Source organism: Salvelinus alpinus, chromosome 3, assembly GCF_045679555.1.
Source record: "Salvelinus alpinus chromosome 3, SLU_Salpinus.1, whole genome shotgun sequence".
NCBI classification, from domain to species: domain Eukaryota; kingdom Metazoa; phylum Chordata; class Actinopteri; order Salmoniformes; family Salmonidae; genus Salvelinus; species Salvelinus alpinus.
Genome location: NC_092088.1, coordinates 81,119,479 through 81,146,300, shown reverse-complemented (window position 1 = coordinate 81,146,300; position 26,822 = coordinate 81,119,479). Strand labels below are relative to the sequence as shown.

At 42.4% G+C, this 26,822-nt stretch overlaps 1 protein-coding gene across 3 annotated transcripts; it reads left to right on the top strand.

Annotated features, from left to right (window-relative positions):
* The first annotated feature begins 1 nt into the window (after position 1).
* On the top strand, positions 2 to 22,793 carry LOC139571436 (uncharacterized). 3 transcript variants are annotated; one of them, XR_011674294.1, is made up of 4 exons: positions 2 to 1,941; positions 2,237 to 2,348; positions 10,642 to 12,198; positions 20,832 to 22,793. XR_011674294.1 is itself a non-coding variant. In XM_071394308.1 (3 exons), the coding sequence occupies exon 3, from the start codon at positions 10,663 to 10,665 to the stop codon at positions 11,800 to 11,802; it is 1,140 nt and encodes a 379-aa protein (XP_071250409.1). In that variant the 5' UTR covers positions 2 to 1,941; positions 2,237 to 2,348; positions 10,642 to 10,662; the 3' UTR covers positions 11,803 to 13,010. The 3 variants fall into 3 exon arrangements, 1 of the variants encoding a protein (XP_071250409.1); XM_071394308.1 differs by lacking the exon at positions 20,832 to 22,793 and having other exon boundaries at positions 10,642 to 13,010; XR_011674295.1 differs by lacking the exon at positions 2 to 1,941 and having other exon boundaries at positions 1,956 to 2,348.
* The last annotated feature ends 4,029 nt before the right edge of the window (positions 22,794 to 26,822 follow it).

Below are 26,822 nucleotides of genomic sequence, written 5' to 3'. Positions count from 1 at the left end.
TGACAGCTGAGTTGAAGCTAGACATACATCATCTCTGCTGATATCTACATGGTAGCAACATTTTTGGTCTGACTTATTTTGTATGTGTAACTTAGCTAGCTAAATACATCAAGGACACACATATAGATACGTTCACACGTTATCCACGAAGCCACCGTTCGATTCTGTTGAGCCTAGGAGGAAGAAGAGTTGGGAGCGTATCAAAATAAACGGAAGAGGTAACGTTAGGCTAGCTAGCTAAAGATGAGGGTTAACATTTTGGGCTATAACTAACTTTAGCTAGGTGGTCTTTTTGTTGTATTTGTGGTTGACATTAGCCATAGGCCTAGCTACTTCAGGTGTTGCAAGAGCTTGCTAAATATGAAAACATCCCCAAATGTACTCTAGCCTGTCTCTTCAAAATATAGATACAATGTAATTTGCTTGTTATTGAGCCGTGCAAATACACAGTCATATCTGTTGCACAGTAAACCTTTCAACATGATGATTTGACCTCGAAAGAGAGCCAATCGCAGCATCCAGCAGCTCAGATGCAGAAGGCATGCAACCAGGCAGCACGACTGGAGAGGACTCATGAACAGAAGGCAACAGAGTGAAGCTGGTACTTTAGCCACAACCCCACTCACTGCCTGTGATCAATGTCATCACTTCAGTACCATAGACCAGTGGTCTCCAACCCCAGTCCTGGAAAGCTACTGGGTGTGCAGGCTTTCATTCCAGCCCTGCAGTAACATACCTAGCTAATTTAATTTATCATAGTCCAGATTGAGGACTCTCATACTCCAGACTCAGGACTATGCTTAGCTGAATACTTTAATCAGATGTGTAAGGGATGGGCTGGAGCAAAAACCTGCACATCTCTTGCAGCTCTCCAGGACTGGAATTGGAGAACCCTGCAAAAGACACAAAGCATTATGGATCAGGGTGATTCCATGCCAGGATAGACCCAAACTATTTTTGGTATCTCCAATTGTTCTGGCAATTTTCACATAGAAGCTTCACTGGGTGGAACGATTTTTGATATGCTTTTTACATTTATAACACACAATTTTTTGGGAAAATCATAAATAAAGTGGCCATCTTAGTCCCCGTTTAGACCTATACATGCTTCCTGTACAACCCATTGATTTGTGAACCATACATGATAAAAACAAAACCTTGGTGTCAATATTCTCCAAATAGTGTGCTTTATTTGCAGAAGTTTTTATGTGAGCTTTATTTGCAGATGTTTGTATATGAGAATTACCAGAACAATCGGAGATACCAAAAATATTTTCTAACCATGCTGGCATGGAATCGTCCATCAGCACTGATTTCCCAGAATTACATGCTCACTTCATTATACATATCCTTGGATGTTTTGTAACTAGTGTAACGACCCTGTGTTTATACACGCGGATATCGACTCTGCCGCTCGAGCATGCTTTTGTGGCACAGTCGATAGCGCGCTCGACTTCGGAATAGAAGGTCGAGGGTTCGAGACCTGCTCCCTGCTGTTTCATTACATTGGTGTCAGAAGTGATCGGACCCTGCATCCACGACAGTGCAGGTGCTTGGCCGGTGAGCGCATTCCTATAAGACGTGGAGTCGCTAGCTAGCGCGAGGATGCGCTCTTTGAAAGTAGGGAGTAGTGTAACAACCCTGGGTTTATAAGAGAGGATATCGACTCTGCCGCTCGAGCATGCTTTTCGGGCACAGTCGATAGCGCGCTGGACTTCGGGCTAGAAGGTTGAGGATTCGAGACCTGCTCCCCGCCTGTTTCATTACAATTACATTGATGTCAGAAGTAGGATTAGTGTCACAATCAACCTTTTACCTTTGTATTTGTAAAGGTACATATACTAATTAATTATGTTGTGTTTCAGTCAATCAACTGTGATCACTCCTGCAAAAGAAACAAAAAGAAAAACTTTTCCTTCAAAGAGAAAATATTTTCCAAAGGTACTATCTTCAAGACTGTGCATAAGCATCTATGATAAGACTTAAGACAATGAACACAACACAGATGTCTAGATGTCCTTTCCCTTTATCAGCCTAGGGCAATATATTTATTGATCACCAAAAACCATATTGGAAATGTTATCACATCGTGATTGCATTATTGAGTTTAGACACTGGTGGTGTGGCAGACTAACTAAGTTTTCTCCCACTTTCGGTGGGTGCAGCACTGTTATTGTCCCATTGTATATTTGTTCATGACTGACACAGGCAATCCCTCTGTAATCAATTTTACCAGAGTTGTCAAGATAATGTGAGCTCTAGCATGCCTGCCATTCAAGACCTGGTCCACATTCTGCACAACCAGTCAGTACATCCAGCACCTGGAGGCTGAGGTCAAGTTCAGTAAGGTCTGTCTGATGAACCCACCTCAGAGTCTCATGAAAGTTCTTCTTACGCAATTTGTTCACCAATGGATATTCATGTCATGTAATGAATTACAGTGGTAGATGTTCATCTTGTTGGATGTTTATAATCCATGAAGTTTCTACCGTTGTCTACTGTCCTAAGAAAGCACAGTTGTTTGTAGGTCTGTGTATTTCTTGTTGTTTGTGACTGTATCTGTTGTTTGTGACTGTGTCTCTGTTTGTGACTGTGTACAGTGCATTCATTTTGTTACGTTACAGCCTTATTCTAAAATGGATTTAATTGTTTTTTCCCCCTCACGAATCTACACACAATACCCCATAATGACAAAGCAAAAACTGGTTTTCAGACATTTTAGCAAATTAAAAAAAAACAGAAATATTACATTTACATAAGTATTCAGACCCTTTACTCAGTACTTTGTTGAAGCACCTTTGGCAGCGTTTACAGCCTCAAGTCTTCTTGGGTATGTGGCTACAAGCTTGGTACACCTGTATTTGGGGAGTTTCTCCCATTCTCCCATTCTTCTCTCCAGTTCACTGGCCACGATAACAACACCCACCCGTAGCACGCGTAGCAAACTCCCATGGGAGTTTCTCCCATTCTTCTCTCCATTCTTCTCTCCAGTTCACTGGTCACGATAACAACACCCACCCGTAGCACGCACTCCAGCAGGTATATCTCACTGATCATCCCCAAAGCCAACACCTCATTTGGCCGCCTTTCCTTCCAGTTCTCTGCTGCCTGTGACTGGAACGAATTGCAAAAATCGCTGAAGTTGGAGACTTTTATTTCCCTCACCAACTTTAAACATCTGCTATCTGAGGAGCTAACCGATCGCTGCAGCTGTACATAGTCCATCTGTAAATAGCCCACCCAATTCACCTACCTCATCCCCATACTGTTTTTATTTATTTACTTTTCTGCTCTTTTGCACACCAGTATCTTTACTTGCACATGATCATCTGATGATTTATCACTCCAGTGTTAATCTGCTAAATTGTAATTATTCGCTCCTATGGCCTATTTATTGCCTACCTCCTCATGCCTTTTGCACACAATGTATATAGACTCTTTTTTTCTCTACTGTGTTATTGACTTGTTTATTGTTTACTCCATGTGTAACTCTGTGTTGTTGTCTGTTCACACTGCTATGCTTTATCTTGGCCAGGTCGCAGTTGTAAATGAGAACTTGTTCTCAACTAGCCTACCTTGTTAAATAAAGGTGAAATAAAATAAAAAATAAAATATCCTTTCAAGCTCTGTCAGGTTGAATGGGGAGCGTCGCTGCACAGATATTTTCAGGTCTCTCCAGAGATGGTCGATTGGGTTCAAGTCCGGGCTCTGGCTGAGCCACTCAAGGACATTCAGAGACTTGTCCTGAAGCCACTCCTGCGTTTTCTTGGCTGTGTACTTAGGGTTGTTGTCCTGTTGGAAGGTGAACCTTCGCCAGAGGAAATCTTCAACAGCAAAACGCTGGAGCTCTGTCAGAGTGACCATCGGGTTCTTGGTTACCTCCCTGATCAAGGCCCTTCTCCCCCGATTGCTCAGTTTGGCCTGGCTGCCAGCTCTAGGAAGAGTCTTTGTGGAAAAAGTCAAGGGGTCTGAATACTTTCTGAATGCACTGTATCTGTTGTTTGTGACTGTGTATCTGTTGTTTGTGACTGTGTCTTTGCAAGTTTTTGGAGCTGGTCAAAATAGGATACTATCTGGTCCCAGGTGGAATACAATGTTGGTTGACCCTCAAATGGTATACTTAATTTTTTCGAACTTTAGGAATTATCATCAAATCTTTGAGCCAAAGAGAGGTTAAGGGAGGATTGACAGATTTCCAATTCAATAAAATCCTTCTGCGGGCTAACAAGGAGGCAAAGGCAATAGCATCTAGTTGTCTATTGGACTGGAAATGATTTTCTTCTGGTACTCCAAAAATAGCTGTTTCTGCTCTGGGCTGCAACTCTATAATAGCTGTTTCTGCTCTGGCCTACAACTCTATAATAGCTGTTTCTGCTCTGGCCTACAACTCTATAATAGCTGTTTCTTCTCTGGCCTACAACTCTATAATAGCTGTTTCTTCTCTGGCCTACAACTCTATAATAGCTGTTTCTTCTCTGGCCTACAACTCTATAATAGCTGTTTCTGCTCTGGCCTACAACTCTATAATAGCTGTTTCTTCTCTGGCCTACAACTCTATAATAGCTGTTTCTTCTCTGGCCTACAACTCTATAATAGCTGTTTCTTCTCTGGCCTACAACTCTATAATAGCTGTTTCTTCTCTGGCCTACAACTCTATAATAGCTGTTTCTGCTCTGGCCTGCAACTCTATAATAGCTGTTTCTTCTCTGGCCTACAACTCTATAATAGCTGTTTCTTCTCTGGCCTACAACTCTATAATAGCTGTTTCTGCTCTGGCCTACAACTCTATAATAGCTGTTTCTTCTCTGGCCTACAACTCTATAATAGCTGTTTCTTCTCTGGCCTACAACTCTATAATAGCTGTTTCTGCTCTGGCCTACAACTCTATAATAGCTGTTTCTGCTCTGGGCTGCAACTCTATAATAGCTGTTTCTTCTCTGGCCTACAACTCTATAATAGCTGTTTCTGCTCTGGCCTACAACTCTATAATAGCTGTTTCTGCTCTGGGCTGCAACTCTATAATAGCTGTTTCTGCTCTGGCCTACAACTCTATAATAGCTGTTTCTTCTCTGGCCTACAACTCTATAATAGCTGTTTCTGCTCTGGCCTGCAACTCTATAATAGCTGTTTTTTCTCTGGCCTACAACTCTATAATAGCTGTTTCTTCTCTGGCCTACAACTCTATAATAGCTGTTTCTGCTCTGGCCTACAACTCTATAATAGCTGTTTCTTCTCTGGCCTACAACTCTATAATAGCTGTTTCTTCTCTGGCCTACAACTCTATAATAGCTGTTTCTGCTCTGGCCTACAACTCTATAATAGCTGTTTCTGCTCTGGGCTGCAACTCTATAATAGCTGTTTCTTCTCTGGCCTACAACTCTATAATAGCTGTTTCTGCTCTGGCCTACAACTCTATAATAGCTGTTTCTGCTCTGGGCTGCAACTCTATAATAGCTGTTTCTGCTCTGGCCTACAACTCTATAATAGCTGTTTCTTCTCTGGCCTACAACTCTATAATAGCTGTTTCTGCTCTGGCCTGCAACTCTATAATAGCTGTTTTTTCTCTGGCCTACAACTCTATAATAGCTGTTTCTTCTCTGGCCTACAACTCTATAATAGCTGTTTCTGCTCTGGCCTACAACTCTATAATAGCTGTTTCTTCTCTGGCCTACAACTCTATAATAGCTGTTTCTTCTCTGGCCTACAACTCTATAATAGCTGTTTCTTCTCTGGCCTACAACTCTATAATAGCTGTTTCTTCTCTGGCCTACAACTCTATAATAGCTGTTTCTGCTCTGGCCTACAACTCTATAATAGCTGTTTCTGCTCTGGCCTACAACTCTATAATAGCTGTTTCTGCTCTGGGCTGCAACTCTATAATAGCTGTTTCTGCTCTGGCCTACAACTCTATAATAGCTGTTTCTTCTCTGGCCTACAACTCTATAATAGCTGTTTCTGCTCTGGCCTGCAACTCTATAATAGCTGTTTCTTCTCTGGCCTGCAACTCTATAATAGCTGTTTCTGCTCTGGCCTACAACTCTATAATAGCTGTTTCTTCTCTGGCCTACAACTCTATAATAGCTGTTTCTTCTCTGGCCTACAACTCTATAATAGCTGTTTCTTCTCTGGCCTACAACTCTATAATAGCTGTTTCTTCTCTGGCCTACAACTCTATAATAGCTGTTTCTTCTCTGGCCTACAACTCTATAATAGCTGTTTCTTCTCTGGCCTGCAACTCTATAATAGCTGTGTCTGCTCTGGCCTGCAACTCTATAATAGCTGTTTCTGCTCTGGCCTGCAACTCTATAATAGCTGTTTCTGCTCTGGCCTGCAACTCTATAATAGCTGTTTCTGCTCTGGCCTGCAACTCTATAATAGCTGTTTCTGCTCTGGCCTACAACTCTATAATAGCTGTTTCTGCTCTGGCCTACAACTCTATAATAGCTGTTTCTGCTCTGGCCTACAACTCTATAATAGCTGTTTCTTCTCTGGCCTACAACTCTATAATAGCTGTTTCTTCTCTGGCCTGCAACTCTATAATAGCTGTGTCTGCTCTGGCCTGCAACTCTATAATAGCTGTTTCTGCTCTGGCCTGCAACTCTATAATAGCTGTTTCTGCTCTGGCCTGCAACTCTATAATAGCTGTTTCTGCTCTGGCCTGCAACTCTATAATAGCTGTTTCTGCTCTGGCCTACAACTCTATAATAGCTGTTTCTGCTCTGGCCTACAACTCTATAATAGCTGTTTCTGCTCTGGCCTACAACTCTATAATAGCTGTTTCTTCTCTGGCCTACAACTCTATAATAGCTGTTTCTTCTCTGGCCTACAACTCTATAATAGCTGTTTCTTCTCTGGCCTACAACTCTATAATAGCTGTTTCTGCTCTGGCCTACAACTCTATAATAGCTGTTTCTTCTCTGGCCTACAACTCTATAATAGCTGTTTCTTCTCTGGCCTACAACTCTATAATAGCTGTTTCTTCTCTGGCCTACAACTCTATAATAGCTGTTTCTTCTCTGGCCTACAACTCTATAATAGCTGTTTCTTCTCTGGCCTACAACTCTATAATAGCTGTTTCTGCTCTGGCCTACAACTCTATAATAGCTGTTTCTGCTCTGGCCTACAACTCTATAATAGCTGTTTCTGCTCTGGGCTGCAACTCTATAATAGCTGTTTCTGCTCTGGCCTACAACTCTATAATAGCTGTTTCTTCTCTGGCCTACAACTCTATAATAGCTGTTTCTGCTCTGGCCTGCAACTCTATAATAGCTGTTTCTTCTCTGGCCTACAACTCTATAATAGCTGTTTCTTCTCTGGCCTACAACTCTATAATAGCTGTTTCTGCTCTGGCCTACAACTCTATAATAGCTGTTTCTTCTCTGGCCTACAACTCTATAATAGCTGTTTCTTCTCTGGCCTACAACTCTATAATAGCTGTTTCTTCTCTGGCCTACAACTCTATAATAGCTGTTTCTTCTCTGGCCTACAACTCTATAATAGCTGTTTCTGCTCTGGCCTACAACTCTATAATAGCTGTTTCTGCTCTGGCCTACAACTCTATAATAGCTGTTTCTGCTCTGGGCTGCAACTCTATAATAGCTGTTTCTGCTCTGGCCTACAACTCTATAATAGCTGTTTCTTCTCTGGCCTACAACTCTATAATAGCTGTTTCTGCTCTGGCCTGCAACTCTATAATAGCTGTTTCTTCTCTGGCCTGCAACTCTATAATAGCTGTTTCTGCTCTGGCCTACAACTCTATAATAGCTGTTTCTTCTCTGGCCTACAACTCTATAATAGCTGTTTCTTCTCTGGCCTACAACTCTATAATAGCTGTTTCTTCTCTGGCCTACAACTCTATAATAGCTGTTTCTTCTCTGGCCTACAACTCTATAATAGCTGTTTCTTCTCTGGCCTGCAACTCTATAATAGCTGTGTCTGCTCTGGCCTGCAACTCTATAATAGCTGTTTCTGCTCTGGCCTGCAACTCTATAATAGCTGTTTCTGCTCTGGCCTGCAACTCTATAATAGCTGTTTCTGCTCTGGCCTGCAACTCTATAATAGCTGTTTCTGCTCTGGCCTACAACTCTATAATAGCTGTTTCTTCTCTGGCCTACAACTCTATAATAGCTGTTTCTGCTCTGGCCTACAACTCTATAATAGCTGTTTCTGCTCTGGCCTACAACTCTATAATAGCTGTTTCTTCTCTGGCCTGCAACTCTATAATAGCTGTTTCTGCTCTGGCCTGCAACTCTATAATAGCTGTTTCTGCTCTGGCATGCAACTCTATAATAGCTGTTTCTGCTCTGGCCTGCAACTCTATAATAGCTGTTTCTGCTCTGGCCTGCAACTCTATAATAGCTGTTTCTTCTCTGGCCTGCAACTCTATAATAGCTGTTTCTGCTCTGGCCTACAACTCTATAATAGCTGTTTCTGCTCTGGCCTACAACTCTAAAATAGCTGTTTCTGCTCTGGCCTACAACTCTATAATAGCTGTTTCTTCTCTGGCCTACAACTCTATAATAGCTGTTTCTGCTCTGGCCTACAACTCTATAATAGCTGTTTCTGCTCTGGCCTACAACTCTATAATAGCTGTTTCTGCTCTGGCCTGCAACTCTATAATAGCTGTTTCTGCTCTGGCCTGCAACTCTATAATAGCTGTTTCTGCTCTGGCATGCAACTCTATAATAGCTGTTTCTGCTCTGGCCTGCAACTCTATAATAGCTGTTTCTTCTCTGGCCTGCAACTCTATAATAGCTGTTTCTGCTCTGGCCTACAACTCTATAATAGCTGTTTCTGCTCTGGCCTACAACTCTAAAATAGCTGTTTCTTCTCTGGCCTACAACTCTATAATAGCTGTTTCTTCTCTGGCCTACAACTCTATAATAGCTGTTTCTTCTCTGGCCTACAACTCTATAATAGCTGTTTCTTCTCTGGCCTGCAACTCTATAATAGCTGTGTCTGCTCTGGCCTGCAACTCTATAATAGCTGTTTCTGCTCTGGCCTGCAACTCTATAATAGCTGTTTCTGCTCTGGCCTGCAACTCTATAATAGCTGTTTCTGCTCTGGCCTGCAACTCTATAATAGCTGTTTCTGCTCTGGCCTACAACTCTATAATAGCTGTTTCTTCTCTGGCCTACAACTCTATAATAGCTGTTTCTGCTCTGGCCTACAACTCTATAATAGCTGTTTCTGCTCTGGCCTGCAACTCTATAATAGCTGTTTCTGCTCTGGCCTGCAACTCTATAATAGCTGTTTCTGCTCTGGCATGCAACTCTATAATAGCTGTTTCTGCTCTGGCCTGCAACTCTATAATAGCTGTTTCTGCTCTGGCCTGCAACTCTATAATAGCTGTTTCTTCTCTGGCCTGCAACTCTATAATAGCTGTTTCTGCTCTGGCCTACAACTCTATAATAGCTGTTTCTGCTCTGGCCTACAACTCTAAAATAGCTGTTTCTTCTCTGGCCTACAACTCTATAATAGCTGTTTCTTCTCTGGCCTGCAACTCTATAATAGCTGTTTCTGCTCTGGCCTGCAACTCTATAATAGCTGTTTCTGCTCTGGCCTGCAACTCTATAATAGCTGTTTCTGCTCTGGCCTACAACCTTATAATAGCTGTTTCTGCTCTGTTTCTCAGTACTTTCTGAAGCATTTGATATACAGTGTCGTAAAAAGTATTCTGACCGCTTCCCTTTTTCCAGATTTTGTTACGTTACAGCCTTATTCATCAATCTACACACAATACCCCATAATGACAAAGCGAAAACGTGTTTTTAGACATTTTTTCAAATGTATTAAAAATAAAAAACAGAAATATTTTTTTTACATGAATATGAATGTAGTGGACCAGTAATCTGCCAGACGGGGACAGGAGCAGAACATACAGTGTAGGTCAAGTCCACCAATGAGCTTTTACACCTGTCACATGTACCATCAATATTTGGGTAGTATTGGGATAATCTGGCCTTACTGTGATAGATACGATGAAGTACCTTCAACTGTACAAGGCTGAGCCGGGCACAAGAGGAGCTTCCATTTACCCTCAGTAAGGCATTATTCCAGACTTCGTCAGAGATCTCTCCACCAAGTTTCTTTTCCCTATCAGATCAGATTTTACTGAGCGATGGGTTATCAAGAGACATGATTATCTAAAAAATATGAGTCACTTTAGTTTAAAGAGTGTTCTCAAAAGGGCTTCCAAACCCAATCCGGGTGGTAGAATTGGAAAGGTGGGGTTTTGAGTGCAAATAAACTGGCGAATTTGGGAATACCTAAATAAACGTAAATAGTTAGATACCATTTTTTGGCAAGTCGTTAAAATTGGCAAAGATGACGTCAATATAGAGGTAAAAAACGTGGTAAGGCCATTCCTCTGTTACAGCCTAAAAGCTGAATCCAGTTTAGCTGGAAGGAAGAGGGGATTATGACATATAGGACCTTGAATAGGAATTGAGTCCACATTTCAACAGTACTGAAACCAATTGAATTAGATCTGTAGTGCGAAGCTGAGAGAGGAAGAATGGAGGTGACTAAAGCTGCCAAAGAGGAACAGGATTTTTTTTTTTATGTCTTTTCAATACAGCTACACCCCAATTATTTGTTGTTCAAATTGTCATGGCAATGAATGCTTGTATTCCCTCCCAGGTAAACAGCCTAGAGCAGACAATGCTCAAACACCAACACCCTTACCAGCAGTGTCTTTCAGCAAGCAGAGGAACAGAAGTGGAAGAAAGAACTGGTGGGCCTGTATCACTGTTGTCACCTCTCTCCTTCCATACTGCCACCTCTCTCCTTCCATACTGTCACCTCCCTCCTTCCATACTGTCACCTCCCTCCTTCTATACTGCCACCTCTCCTTCCATACTGTCACCTCCCTCCTTCCATACTGTCACCTCCCTCCTTCTATACTGTTACCTCTCCTTCCATACTGCCACCTCTCTCCTTCCATACTGTCACCTCCCTCCTTCTATACTGTTACCTCTCCTTCCATACTGTCACCTCCCTCCTTCTATACTGTTACCTCTCCTTCCATACTGCCACCTCTCTCCTTCCATACTGTCACCTCCCTCCTTCTATACTGTTACCTCTCCTTCCATACTGTCACCTCCCTCCTTCTATACTGTTACCTCTCCTTCCATACTGCCACCTCTCCTTCCATACTGTCACCTCCCTCCTTCTATACTGCCACCTCTCTCCTTCTATACTGTTACCTCTCCTTCCATACTGTCATCTCCCTCTTTCTATACTGTTACCTCCCTCTTTCTATACTGTTACCTCTCCTTCCATACTGTCACCTCCCTCTTTCTATACTGTTACCTCTCCTTCTATACTGTACCTCCCTCCTTCTATACTGCCACCTCTCCTTCCATACTGTCACCTCCCTCCTTCTATACTGCCACCTCTCCTTCCATACTGTCACCTCCCTCTTTCTATACTGTTACCTCTCCTTCCATACTGTCACCTCCCTCTTTCTATACTGTTACCTCTCCTTCCATACTGTCACCTCCCTCCTTCTATACTGCCACCTCTCCTTCCATACTGTCACCTCCCTCTTTCTATACTGTTACCTCTCCTTCCATACTGTCATCTCCCTCTTTCTATACTGTTACCTCTCCTTCCATACTGCCACCTCTCTCCTTCCATACTGCCACCTCTCTCCTTCCATATTGTCCTCTCTCCTTCCATATTGTCACCTCTCTCATTCCATACTGTCAGCTCTCATTCAATAGTGTCGTCTCTCTCCTTCCATATTGTCACCTCTCTCCTTCCATACTGTCACCTTTCTCATTCCATACTGTCACCTAACATCAAACATCACATTTTCAACTTGGCCTCAGGAGCAGCTCAAATCCCTCTATCTAGCCCAGACAGGGACACTGGAGGCTCAAATAAGGTCACTGAAGCAAGTGAACTGTATGACTTTAGAGATCAGCATTAATGCACAGAGATCTTGCATATCTGATTAATCAGGATTTCATTTTTCATCATCCTCTATTCGTACATCCTGTTTATGTTGTTTTGATCATTCCATTCAGGAAGGACCTGGCCAGCATTCAGAAGGAGTGTGAGAAGGTGAAAGGTCATCTGTGACTTTAGGAGGTGATGGCAGTGCATAGGCTGCCTCTGTCTGAAGTGTGCCCAGAACGAGGTGGTGCAGGCAGAAACACACTCCAAAGTCCAGGCCATCCGGAGAGTCACCAAGTCAGTGTGATCATGCATTTGTTTCCTGATCTTTTGTTCTTTATTGATCAGAGTAGTTGGGTTCCTTCAAGGTTTCTTCCATCTCATAACAGCAAGCTACCAAGGGACATTTTTCCTACCCATTGACACCTAAGGTTTTGCCATTGATCACACTTTATTGATTCCCATGTTGACTGGTAAGAGTCTCTGAGCTATGTCAAGGGAAGGATGTTCAAATTGAGATGTCATCTCAATCAATCCAGTTTGCATCTGACATAATGCAATCAATTTTCATCCCCCTTTAGCAAGGTGTCAAGAATTTAGTCTCCATGTCAATCACAAATGATACATCTGGCTTTGACAGGGCATGGCATGTCTACAAGTGACATTGTTAGAAAACATTTGCTCACATTGAAAAGTGTGTGTGTCACATAGAGCATGATGAGCTGATGAGTGTGCTTTGCTCAGAGGGAGACCCAGCAGAGGGAGTGGGCTGCCTACCAGCAGGTCAAACTGGCTCAGGAGGCCAACCTTGAAAAGACCAGGGTGTCAAACAACCACTCACTAATGGAGCATTACTGAGCAACAGCAACATCTACTGGTCTGGCTTCTCAACTACACACTTTAATGGCTTGGACCCCTCTGTACCTGATAGAATACAGTGCCTTGCAAAAGTATTCATACCCTTGGATTTCTTCTACAAAGTGGGATTAAAATTTGTTTAATTGTCATTTTTTGTCAACCATCTGCACAAAATACTCTGTAATGTTAAAGTGAGTTTTTATATATATATTTTTTAAGATAAGTAGAAATTAAATAACTAAAATATAGTGCGTAATATACGTTGCGTAATTATTCTGCCCCTTTGTTTAGGAAAGCCTAAATTAGTTCAGGAGTCAAATTTGGCTTAACAAGTCACATAATAAGTTACATGGACTTACTCTGTGTGAATAATAGGGGTTGACACGATTTTTTCATGACTAACCCTTCCTCTGTCCCCCATAGGTAAAACATATGTAAGGTCCCTCAGTCAAGTATTGCATTTCAAACACAGATTCAACTACAAAGACCAGGGAGCTTTTGGAAAGCCTCAAAGAAGGGCAGTGATTGATAGATGGTTAACAATAACTAAGCAAACATTGAATATCTCTTTAAGCATGGTCAAGTTAATAATGATACTGTGGATGATGTATTAAACCATCCAGACACATCAAAGGGCTAAATGAACAGGGGCACATAAGCAGACAACGAAAGCTCTTACAATGGGGGCAGGTATTTGAAGATGAGACTTTTCTAAAACAGGCTATAGGCTACATGTGCACCAAGTCAGAACAGTAGGCTACGTTCTAAGGGGGGAAAGGGACCACATTCTTAGGGTGAGACACATGGGCTACTAACTGCTTACTACACAACATACACTTAGTATTACTTTCTTAGCTACAGTATACATATCTCCCTGGCATATTACATCACTTATGTAGCGTTCTAGAAATATTTATGGACTCACAGTTGTTGTGCTGTGTTGACTTGAACAAGAAGTTGGCACGGCTGTCCTTGTGGGCAAACATCTCAATTACTTTGTCATTAAAGTCTGGCATTCTCTGGATGAAGTCATTCTCGATTGACAGCATGGCCAATGCATTTAAAATCTTCTGGCCCTTGGAGTTGCGTATGAAGGATTTGATCCTTTTAAGGGTGGAAAGGTTTCTCTCTGACTCAGCGGTTGTCATCGGAGTGGTGATGATGATTTTGAGAAGAGAGAATGTCTCAGACAAGGCCGCCTGCAGGTTGTTCTCGTGGAGTGATTTCAATAAAGTAAGTGTTGTCTTTGTAGTGTGCAGCTCAGGATGCACACAGGTCATGGCTTGGTAGCACACTGGAGTTCTGCGGTCGGAAAGGAATCCTTCAGTAGTGTTTGGACACCACATACATTACCACTCATCACCGCTGCCCTGTCGTGGGTTTGTGCAACCAGCTTCTCCTTGACATTCAGTGGCACTAAGACTTGTTTGATGCTGTTAGAGATGCCAACACCAGTTTTGTCCTTCACCTCTACAAACTCCCAAAACCTCTCTCACACACTGTTGTCTGGTAACATGTAGCGCAGCACTATTACCATCTGTGATTTACAGGAGACGTCAGTGGTCTCGTCTGCCTCGTCTCAGACACCTCCTTAGCTATAGCTTCTCTGTACACTTCATACATGCAATCCAAAAGTTCATTTTGGATCGTGCTTGATGTACCCTTAAAAATTGGTTGGTTGTCATAATGCCTTTGTAGCCTGTAATCTCCTTCACGGTCTCAAAAATACACCTGAAAACGCCTGGGTTCATGGAGTCGGCCGACTCGTCATGGCCTCGCAGTGCTGTCTCACAATTGTCACACAGTTTAATGCATGCTATAATTGTGTCAAAGCTATTCTCCTCCGTTTGTTGGTTGTGAAGGTCGATGGGTCGTCTATATGTCTAGCTGAGCCACATCGTTTGATTTCCCCAGTAATCCCAGTTTAACAGCGTTGTCCAAATGTGATGCACAATTCTCATGTTTTCAGACCCTTTCATGTTTTAAATCTTTAAGCCCAGACTTGTACCACACACCCTCTCCACTGAATAGCAGGCAGGGGACGCAAAATAGTGATTGCTTTGAGATGCTTGCAGTTAGCCACTGCTTCCTTCCAAACCACTCATTGTTGAATTTGCAATTTCCGACTTGTGTAATGTTTATGTCCAATGGCTGAAGAGCACCGAAACATTTTATCTCTAATTTGTCTTTAAATGACAAAGATTGAAAAGTATTTGCCAGTAGATCGTCGACTTGACTCATGATGATGACTGCTTGCTTGCTAGCTAAGATTATGAAAGTATGACATTGACATGGTCAGTCAAATCAAAGCTACTGTAGCTATAACGTGATTTGACCTCATTTTATATGTAGCCAATGACATTGAGTCTTCTTGGATGGGCACTTCTAATGTAACTCTATGGCACTCTCGTTCTTGCTGGCATCAAAAGTAAAACAAGTATTAATAGGAGACCGAATGCGATCGGACAACCATCTAATTGGCCTCCATATAACTCTTACAGAATTTCCACGTGGACGGGGATATTGAATCAAAGCCTATTGCATGACAATTTGTTCTTAACTAAGACAAAATAACTCATAATTTACTTTTCTCGTACAACATAGGTACAGCAGATCCCCTTATTGTATGGGACACTTTTAAATGTACTTTTAGAGGCCATTCAATACAATACTCATCATTAAAACAAAAGCAGTTTAGGTCAAAAGAGATTAGACTAATAAGGGAAATAGAGGAAGTAACAGTGCAGGTAGATGGTAATGGAAACTGCACCATAGAGGCACAAAATAGATTAGAGGTAAAACAAAAAGAATTGGAGGTACTTGTTCAAGAATGATCAAGTGTAATGTATTACAAAAATAAAGCAAATTGTACGTAAAATTGTGAAAAATGCACAAACATTTTCTTGAATCTTCAACATAGAAATTCTACCACAAAGATTTGACAGAAACTCGTTACAAATGATGGAGTTATCCATGATTCAACCAATTATATTTTGAAAGAGGAAGCAGACTATTTTAAGCATATGTTTTCTTTTCAGTCTCCTCCATTTCCACTGAATGATGTTAACTGTAAGGATTTCTTTCCTAATAATAATAATTATGTAAAGTTATCAAATTTACAGAAATACCTGTGTGAAGGCCAACTTACAGAAGAGGAACTTTTTGAGGCAATAGGAAAAACACCAGCGGCTTGACGGAATACCAGTAGAGGCATATCAGACATTTTTTGATGTACTCAAAGATCCATTACTAGCATGTTTTAATTATTCTTATACAAATGGTAGACTTTCAAGTACTCAACAAGAAGGTCTGATTTCATTACTACTAAAACAGGACCCAGGTGGTAAATATAAAGATCCAGTCCATTTAAAAAACTGGAGGCCTCTAACACTTCAATGTTGTGATGCGAAAATTCTGGCGAAATGCATACCACATAGAATAAAAAAGGTTTTACCAGATATTGTTCATGCTGCTCAGACAGGTTTTTGACATGGACGATATATTGGAGATAATATACGACAGTTACTTGAAACAATTGAACATTCTGAAACATTGAAGATACCAGGCCTGGTCTTCATAGCAGATTTTGAAAATGCGTTTGATAAAGTACGACTAGAATGTATATATAAATGCCTGGATTAGTTTAATTTTGGTGAATCTCTTATACAATGGGTTAAAGTTGTGTAACCTAGATGCAACCCCAGATGTAAAATAGTAAGTAATGGTTACTTCTCAGAAAGTTTTGAGCTTTTAAGAGGAGTAAAACAAGGCTGTCCGTTGTCTCCATATCTATGTATCATGGCCATTGAAATGCTAGCTATTAAAATTAGATCCAACAAGAACATCAAAGGGTCAGAAATCCAGGGGATAAAAACAAAAGTGTAAATGTATGCTGATGACTCTAGTTTTTTCTTAAGTCTGCAATCTGGATCCCTGCACAAGTTCATTGAACATCTTGATCACGTGTCTAGCCTCTCTGGATTAAAACCTAATTATGACAAGTGTACCATGTTACGTATTGGGTCGTTAAAAAAATACAGTGTTGATACTACCTTAATAAAATGGGTGGATGGTGAAATAGACATATTTACATATTCACATCTAAAAATATATAAATTAACTCACCACAAGTAATTTCAATAGAAAGTTAGCAAAAATAGATAAGATTCTGCAACCATGGAGATGTAAATACTTGTCTATTTATGGAAAAATCCCATTGATTATCACTATCACTGTGATAGGACCAAAGAGTTAATCAATGGGATTTTTCCATAAATAGACAAGTATTTACCTCTCCATGGTTACTTAATAATGGCACAGCCTAATCCAGATGACTCGTTTTTTAAATCATATGAGCAAAAAATATTACATTTTATTTGGAATGCTAAGCCAGACAATATTAAACCAATTTATATAATGAATATGAGTTTGAGGGGCTAAAATTATTAAATATTAAAGCTTTAAGCCTCTCAGTAAAAGCTTCACTCATACATAAGATATACTTAAACCCCAAATGGTTCTCCAGTAGATTATTAAATAAGGCTCATCCTTTGTTCAAAAATTGCCCTTTTTCCTTTATACAGATTCCAATTTATCAATTCCGACTAATTGAAAATGACATTTTGTTTAAAGTATGGCCCTTTCTTAAACAAGCCATACAAAGTTGGTTACAATTTCAGTTTTAACCTCCAGAAAAGATAGAACAAATATTACAACAAATGTTATGGTTCAACTCAAATATACTCATTAATGAAAAAACATTCTTTATAGATGTTTTTTTATTGTATTATATTAATTCGGGATATTATGAATAGAAATGGAGGAGTTATGTCACATATGCAGTTATCGAAAATATATGGGAATATCTGCTCAATCCAAACTTACAACCAACTGATTGCAGCACTACCACAAAAATGGAGGAGGCAAGTGGAAAAGGGAGAAGGTAGGGAACTTGTTTGCCTGCCATATATTAAAGATTCAAATTGGCTGAAAGGAACTTACATAAATAGAAAAATATACCATTTTCATCTGAGGACAAAAATGTTGACAGCTGCACCATACAGGTTGCAAAATAAATGGGAGGATAATTTTCGATGTACCAATTCCATGGCATATGGTTTAAGATCTGGTACAAAAAACTACACTTGATTCAACACTTAGTGTTTTCAATTTAAATTATTATATTCAATTATTGCCACCAACAGAATGCTATGTACAGTGGGGCAAAAAAGTATTTAGTCAGCCACCAATTGTCCAAGTTCTCCCACTTAAAAAGATGAGAGAGGCCTGTAATATTCATCATAGGTACACTTCAACTATGACAGACAAAATGAGGAAAAGAAAATCACATTGTAGGATTTTTTATGAATTTATTTGCAAATTATGGTGGAAAAGAAGTATTTGGTCACCTACAAACAAGCAAGATTTCTGGCTCTCACAGACCTGTAACTTCTTCTTTAAGAGGCTCCTCTGTCCTCCACTCGTTACCTGTATTAATGGCACCTGTTTGAACTTGTTATCAGTATAAAAGACACCTGTCCACAACCTCAAACAGTCACACTCCAAACTCCACTATGGCCAAGACCAAAGAGCTGTCAAAGGACACCAGAAACAAAATTGTAGACCTGCACCAGGCTGGGAAGACTGAATCTGCAATAGGTAAGCAGCTTGGTTTGAAGAAATCAACTGTGGGAGCAATTATTAGGAAATGGAAGACATACAAGACCACTGATAATCTCCCTCGATCTGGGGCTCCACGCAAGAGGAGAGGACCTTGGGGTCAAAATGATCACAAGAACGGTGAGCAAAAATCCCAGAACCACACGGGGGGACCTAGTGAATGACCTGCAGAGAGCTGGGACCAAAGTAACAAAGCCTACCATCAGTAACACACTACGCCGCCAGGGACTCAAATCCTGCAGTGCCAGACGTGTCCCCCTGCTTAAGCCAGTACATGTCCAGGCCCGTCTGAAGTTTGCTAGAGAGCATTTGGATGATCCAGAAGAAGATTGGGAGAATGTCATATGGTCAGATGAAACCAAAATATAACTTTTTGGCAAAAACTCAACTCGTCGTGTTTGGAAGACAAAGAATGCTGAGTTGCATCCAAAGAACACCATACCTACTGTGAAGCATGGGGGTGGAAACATCATGCTTTGGGGCTGTTTTTCTGCAAAGGGACCAGGACGACTGATCCGTGTAAAGGAAAGAATGAATGGGGCCATGTATCGTGAGATTTTGAGTGAAAACCTCCTTCCATCAGCAAGGACATTGAAGATGAAACGTGGCTGGGTCTTTCAGCATGACAATGATCCCAAACACACCGCCCGGGCAACGAAGGAGTGGCTTCGTAAGAAGCATTTCAAGGTCCTGGAGTGGCCTAGCCAGTCTCCAGATCTCAACACCATAGAATATCTTTGGAGGGAGTTGAAAGTCCGTGTTGCCCAGCAACAGCCCCAAAACATCACTGCTCTAGAGGAGATCTGCATGGAGGAATGGGCCAAAATACCAGCAACAGTGTGTGAAGACCTTGTGAAGACTTACAGAAAACGTTTGACCTCTGTCATTGCCAACAAAGGTTATATAACAAAGTATTGAGATAAACTTTTGTTATTGACCAAATCCTTATTTTCCACCATAATTTGCACATAAATTCATAAAAAATCCTACAATGTGATTTTCTGGATTTTTTCCCCCTCATTTTGTCTGTCATAGTTGAAGTCTACCTATGATGAAAATTGCAGGCCTCTCTCATCTTTTTAAGTGGGAGAACTTGCACAATTGGTGGCTGACTAAATACTTTTTTGCCCCACTGTATATGGGGCATACAACAATCTCAGCTCTAGATTTTGCCGCGAAGAGACAGAATCAATAGATCATTTATTCTGGTATTGCCCTATGTAGCTTGTTTCTCGTCACAGGTTCATGGATGGTTAAAAAATCACAACATGCACTTAAAATTAACCTTACAAATAGCAGTTTTGGGCGATTTGGAAAGCCATAGTCAGTCAGTAAATAATATAATAATACTAGTAGGAAAGGTTTTCATCTTTAGCTCACAATCTGTGGATAATATATAGAATAGAATTAGAAATTAGATTAGATTAGAAAGGTTCAGAAATGTTGTAAAACATCACAGCACAATTGAAAAATATATGGCACATGGAAACCAAATGAGGGTGGTCTATGGTGATAGGTGGGATGGGCTGAGGGTTGGGATTAAAAATCTTATGTTTGGTAATGTATTATTGTTATGTGACTGCTTTATTTAAAAGGACCATGTATGTAAAATGGATATGTATATGCATGTATATGTAGCAAAAAAGCTGTAAAATAACTAAGATATTTGTCCTCTGAAGAGGTGGTGGTGGAGGGGTTAAATATATATTTTTAAACATTTCATTTACTCTATGGCAGCATCCATGAGTTTGAATTTTCGAGCTCTGCTGGTAGATTTTGCGGTGACGTAGAGTCCCCATGAGTGACAGAACACTGAGCCAATCACGGCGCAACTAGAGAACATTACCAACCCCTACGCTCTGTATTTCTGTCCCACCACCACCACAGAAAGCACTGATCTAGGCTGAAACACCTGCATTTTTTAGCTGCCTTACTCAAGAAAGCAAAAAAGAGACCATGTTTGTATGTGGCTTTATTAACTCAATATTACATTTTGATTCTGATATGTGACACTTGCCCTGAATGATGCGTCACCACTGGGTTTGCGTAACATTGTAGCCTAGAGACCAACTCGTGGCCACATTCCAATAGCACCAAGAATAGAACATATTGAAGATGCAATATTAGATTATTTAAAAACTATCTTTGCTATGTAACTACTTTGTCAAAAAAAGTACCATGTACTGTATGTAAAATGTATATGTAAAACAAAGTTACTTTTGTCCTCTGAATAAATTATATTGACCTCAGATCCCAGAGGCCAGTTATCATATTTTCCACCATATATATGTCTCCACATACCTAGTAGAATAACTATGCAATTACACCCATTTAAAATTGATGGAGTGTTCTTCAAGACAGTAGGATTAATTTGTTTGTGTCTCCACTCACAGGTGGCCAGCTTGTCCCAGAGGGTAGCAGAGCTGGTCAGTCATCTGGCCAGGGGGGACAGAGAGAGGGGCTCCCTGAGCTCCCAGCTGGACGAGACCCTATGCAAACTCACATCACAGGAGCAGGACACCAGCAGCAAGGTTCCGGAGACACCTTACTGCTGTCAACACCTAAAGAAGTTCCAGGTTGTAGCCTGTTGGTGGAATGGTTAAGCTGTTGAACTGGCAGTTGCAGACACAGTACACACTACTATCACAGAGTTTTCAAAACTTGAGAGTGATTTCAGTAACATTGTTGTAATGCATTTTAATGCAGCTGGGTGGCACCAAAGCCTTGTTTATTTAAAAATATTATTTTGAAGTGTCAAGCTCTATGTAGGTCTAGGAGGCAGTTGAGTTTATTGAGGGTAGATCATTACAACTAGTGCTTAATTTGAACAGGATCCTGAGGCGCCTCTCACTTTTGGACGGTTTCGTTCCGGAAGCCATTTGCCAGGATTCGGTACCTCGTGGCATACAAAATAATTTTCACTGTTTGCAAATTAACAATTTGAATAAAATCAATCAGTTAATTCAAGTTGCCTCCTCTGTAATTCAGCTGCCCACTAAACAACGTAAAGTGAAAACGTGCCTGACATTCTAAGAATTGATTCATTGGGCCGCCTAATAATTGACAAATTAAGCAATGATTACAAACAACGCAATCATTATTTACTGAATGAAGACTGTGCATTGATCTCCAATTAAGTCAATTCTGTCTCTTATTAATGCTCAATTTACAGTACTATATAGTTACCATCGTCCTCTCTGTCACACAAAAAAATTGCACAATATTTGTATTGATTGTGTGCTGGTGTCAGATGAAATGAAGGAATCTTAGAAAGTTGACTGTTCTCAGGTGTTTGTGTAAAACATTGACAGCCTCTCTCAATCTCTGCCTCAGTATTTCTGTTCTTATTTGGGATTGATTTATGATTCATCCTCATTTGGGATTGATTTATGATTCATCCTTATTGGTCATGTTGAAAACATGAGGATGCCTTTCCCTTTTTCAAATTGGAGAACTTGGCATATCTGAGGTTGTATGGTGTTGCAGTGTAACCAGTGTGAAATGGCTAGCTAGTTAGCTGGGTGCGCACTAATAGCGTTTCAATCGGCGACGTCACTTGCTCTGAGACCTTGAAGTAGTTGTTTCCATTGCAGCGAAAGTATTCACCCCCCTTGGCATTTTTCCTATTTTGTTGTCTTACAACCTGGAATTTAAATTGAGGGGGGTTTTGGGGGGGGTTTATCATTTGATTTACACAACACGCCTACCACTTTGAAGATGCAAACTATTTTTTATTGTGAAACAAACAAGAAATAACACAAAAAAACTGAAAACAGCATGCATAACTATTCACCCCACCAAAGTTAATACTTTGTAGAGCCACCTTTTGCAGCAATTACAGCTGCAAGTCTCTTGGGGTATGTCTCTATGAGCTTGGCACATCTAGTCACTGGGATTGTGGCCCATTCTTCAAGGCAAAACTAATCCAGCTCCTTCTGGTTGGATGGGTTCCGCTGGTGTACAGCAATCTTTAAGTCATACCACAGATTCTCAATTTGATTGAGGTCTGGGCTTTGACTAGGCTATTCCAAGACTGTCACGTTCTGACCTTAGTTCCTTTTTTATGTCTCTATTTTGGTTTGGTCAGGGCGTGAGTTGGGGTGGGCATTCTATGTTTTGTTCTATGTTTTGTATTTCTGTGTTTGGCCTGGTATGGTTCCCAATCAGAGGCAGCTGTCAATCATTGTCTCTGTTTGAGAACCATACTTAGGTAGCCTGTTTTCCCACTTTTGTTTGTGGGTGGTTGTTTTCTGTGTCTGTGTTTTCACCATACAGAACTGTTTCGATTTTCATTTCTGTCATTCACTTTGTTATTTTGTATTTTTCATGTTCTGATATAATAAATTATCATGGAGACTTACAACGCTGCATTTTGGTACGATCCTTCATATTCCCCATCAGACGAGGACGACAATCGTTACAGAACCACCCACCAACAAAGGACCAAGCAGCGGGGTAAGGAGGAGCAGCAATATCTGGAGAAATGGACATGGGAGGAGATATTGGACGGCAAGGGACCCTGGAGACAGGCTGGGGAATATCGCCGCCCCCAAAGAAGAACTGGAGGCAGCTAAAGCTGAGCGGCGGTGATATGAGGTAAGGCAGCGCAACAGGCACGAGAGGCAGCCCCCCAAAAAATTTGGGGGGAGGCACACGGGGACATTGGTGGAGTCAGGCGGAGTCAGGCGATAGACCTGAACCAACTCCCCGTGCTTACCGAAAGCAGCGCAGTACTGGTCAGGCACCGTGTTATGCGGTGAAGCGCACGGTGTCGCCAGTACGCGCTCATAGCCCGGAGCGCTATAGGCCAGCCCCCCGCAAGTGCCATGCGAGAGTGGGCATCCAGCCAGGGCGGATTGTGCCAGCCCAGCGTGTTTGGTCTCCGGTACGCCGTTTCTGCCCAGGGTATCCTGCGCCGGCTCTGCGTGCTGTGTCTCTGGGGCGCTGGGAGGGTGCAGTTCGCCCTATGCCTGCGCTCCGCCCGTGCCGGGCGAATGTGGGCATTGAGCCTAAGGGAGAGGTGCGAGTGGTATGCACCAGAGCTCCAGTGCTCTCCCCCAGCCCGGTTCAACCTGTGCCTGCACTCTGGAGGGTCCGGGCTAAAGTGGTCATCCAGCCTGGAGGAGTGGTGCCAAGGATGCGCACCAGAGCTCCAGTTCTCCCCCACAGCCCTGTCCATCCGGTGCCTCCTCTACGCACCAGGCCTCCTGTAGGTCTCCTGATATAATAAATTATCATGGACACTTACAACGCTGCATTTTGGTCCGATCCTTCATATTCCTCATCAGACGAGGACGACAATCGTTACAAAGACATTTAAATGTTTCCCCTTAAACCACTCAAGTGTTGCTTCAGCAGTATAATTAGGGTCATTGTCCTGCTGGAAGGTGAATCTCCGTCCCAGTCTCAAATCTCTGGAAGACTGAAACAGGTTTCCCAAAAGAATTTCCCTGTATTTAGCGCCATCCATCATTCCTTCAATTCTGACCAGTTTCCCAGTCCCTGCCGATGAAAAACATCCCCACAGCATGATGCTGCCACCACCATGCTTCACTGTGGTGATGTTCTTGGGGTGATGGGAGGTGTTGGGTTTGCTCCAGACATAGCGTTATCCTTGATGGCCAAAAAGCAACATTTTAGTCTCATCTGACCAGAGTACCTTCTTCCATATGTTTGGGGAGTCTCCCACATGCCTTTTGGCGAACACCAAACGTGTTTGCTTTTTTTGTTTCTTTTTTTTTCTTCTGGCCACTCCTCCATAAAGCCCATCTCTGTGGAATGTGTGGCTTAAAGTGGTCCGATGGACAGAGCTGTGGAGCTTTGCAGCTCCTTCAGGGTTATCTTTGGTCTCTTTGTTGCCTCTGATTAATGCCCTCCTTGCCTGGTCCATTGGTGGGCGGCCCTCACTTGACAGGTTTGTTGTGGTGCCATATTCTTAAAATGTTTAATAATGGTTTTAATTGTGCTCTGTGGGATGTTCAAAGTTTCTGATATTTTTTTATAACCCAACCCTGATCTGTACTTCTCCATAACTTTGTCCCTGACCTGTTTGGAGAGCTCCTTGGTCTTCATGGTGCCGCTTGCTGGTGGTGTTGGTGGTGCCCCTTGCTTAGTGGTGTTGCAGACTCTGGGGCCTTTCAGAACAGGTGTATATATTCTGAGATCATGTGACACGAAGATTGCATACAGTTGGACTTTATTCCAAGGATCTTTCCTAATCCCCTACTCTGTTCAACTCCTTCTGACAGCTGAGGATCTGTCCTAATCCCCCCACTCTGTTCAGCTCCTTCTGACAGCTGAGGATCTGTCCTAATCCCCCCACTCTGTTCAGCTCCTTCTGACAGCTGAGTATCTGTCCTAATCCCCCCACTCTGTTCAGCTCCTTCTGACAGCTGAGTATCTGTCCTAATCCCCTACTCTGTTCAGCTCCTTCTGACAGCTGAGAAACTGTCCTAATCCCCCCACTCTGTTCAGCTCCTTCTGACAGCTGAGTATCTGTCCTAATCCCCTACTCTGTTCAGCTCCTTCTGACAGCTGAGAATCTGTCCTAATCCCCTACTCTGTTCAGCTCCTTCTGACAGCTGAGGATCTGTCCTAATCCCCCCCACTCTGTTCAGCTCCTTCAGACAGTCGAGGATCTGTTCTAATCCTCCTACTCTGTTCAGCTCCTTCTGACAGCTGAGGATCTGTCCTAATCCCCCCACTCTGTTCAGCTCCTTCTGACTGCTGAGGATCTGTCCTAATCCCCTACTCTGTTCAGCTCTTTCTGACTGCTGAGGATCTGTCCTAATCCCCCCACTCTGTTCAGCTCCTTCAGACAGTCGAGGATCTGTTCTAATCCCCCCACTCTGTTCAGCTCCTTCTGACTGCTGAGGATCTGTCCTAATCCCCTACTCTGTTCAGCTCCTTCTGACTGCTGAGGATCTGTCCTAATCCCCCCACCCTGTTCAGCTCCTTCTGACTGCTGAGGATCTGTCCTAATACCCTACTCTGTTCAGCTCCTTCTGACTGCTGAGGATCTGTCCTAATCCTCCTACTCTGTTCAGCTCCTTCTGACAGCTGAGAATCTGTCCTAATCCCCCCACTCTGTTCAGCTCCTTCTGACTGCTGAGGATCTGTCCTAATCCTCCTACTCTGTTCAGCTCCTTCTGGCAGCTGAGGATCTGTCCTAATCCCCCCACTCTGTTCAGCTCCTTCTGACAGCTGAGGATCTGTCCTAATCCCCCCACTCTGTTCAGCTCCTTCAGACAGTCGAGGATCTGTTCTAATCCCCCCACTCTGTTCAGCTCCTTCTGACTGCTGAGGATCTGTCCTAATCCCCCCACTCTGTTCAGCTCCTTCTGACTGCTGAGGATCTGTCCTAATTTCCCCTACTCTGTTCAGCTCCTTCTGACTGCTGAGGATCTGTCCTAATCCCCCCACTCTGTTCAGCTCCTTCTGACTGCTGAGGATCTGTCCTAATACCCTACTCTGTTCAGCTCCTTCTGACTGCTGAGGATCTGTCCTAATCCTCCTACTCTGTTCAGCTCCTTCTGACAGCTGAGAATCTGTCCTAATCCCCCCACTCTGTTCAGCTCCTTCTGACTGCTGAGGATCTGTCCTAATCCTCCTACTCTGTTCAGCTCCTTCTGGCAGCTGAGGATCTGTCCTAATCCCCCCACTCTGTTCAGCTCCTTCTGACAGCTGAGTATCTGTCCTAATCCCCTACTCTGTTCAGCTCCTTCTGGCAGCTAAAGATCTGTCCTAATCCCCCCACTCTGTTCAGCTCCTTCTGACTGCTGAGGATCTGTCCTAATCCTCCTACTCTGTTCATCTCCTTCTGGCAGCTGAGGATCTGTCCTAATTTCCCCACTCTGTGCAGATCCTTCTGACAGAAGAGGATCTGTCCTAATCCCCCACTCTATTCAGCTCCTTCTGACAGTTAAGGATCTGTCCTAATCCCCCCCCCCCCCCCCACTGCGTTCAGCTCCTTCTGACAGAAGAGGATCTGTCCTAATCCCCCCACTCTGTTCAGCTCCTAGTCCCTTGGTTTGTTGGTTTGTTTACTCCTGTTTTTTTGTCGTTCCCCTTCCCTCCTCTGCTCTTCTCGGGGGACCCCATAGTGCGGGACAAAAAACATGCCTAAAAACCGACCAACACACTTGAACTCCCATCACTATTCAAAACCTCTTTCTGTTTGGTGGTAATGATCTATACTGAGGCTTGGAAGGGAAACATACTGTACACCCCTGAATTCCCCCCCATTTCATCTACATTAAATGTTGCGTCCATTTTAATGTTGGTGTTTGCCAACTGTCGTTGGCAATGTGGGGCCCAGCGTTTGGATAGATTGATAATCATGTCCCTACTCGAAAGAGGGACCTGCAGGCGTAAACATGCACATC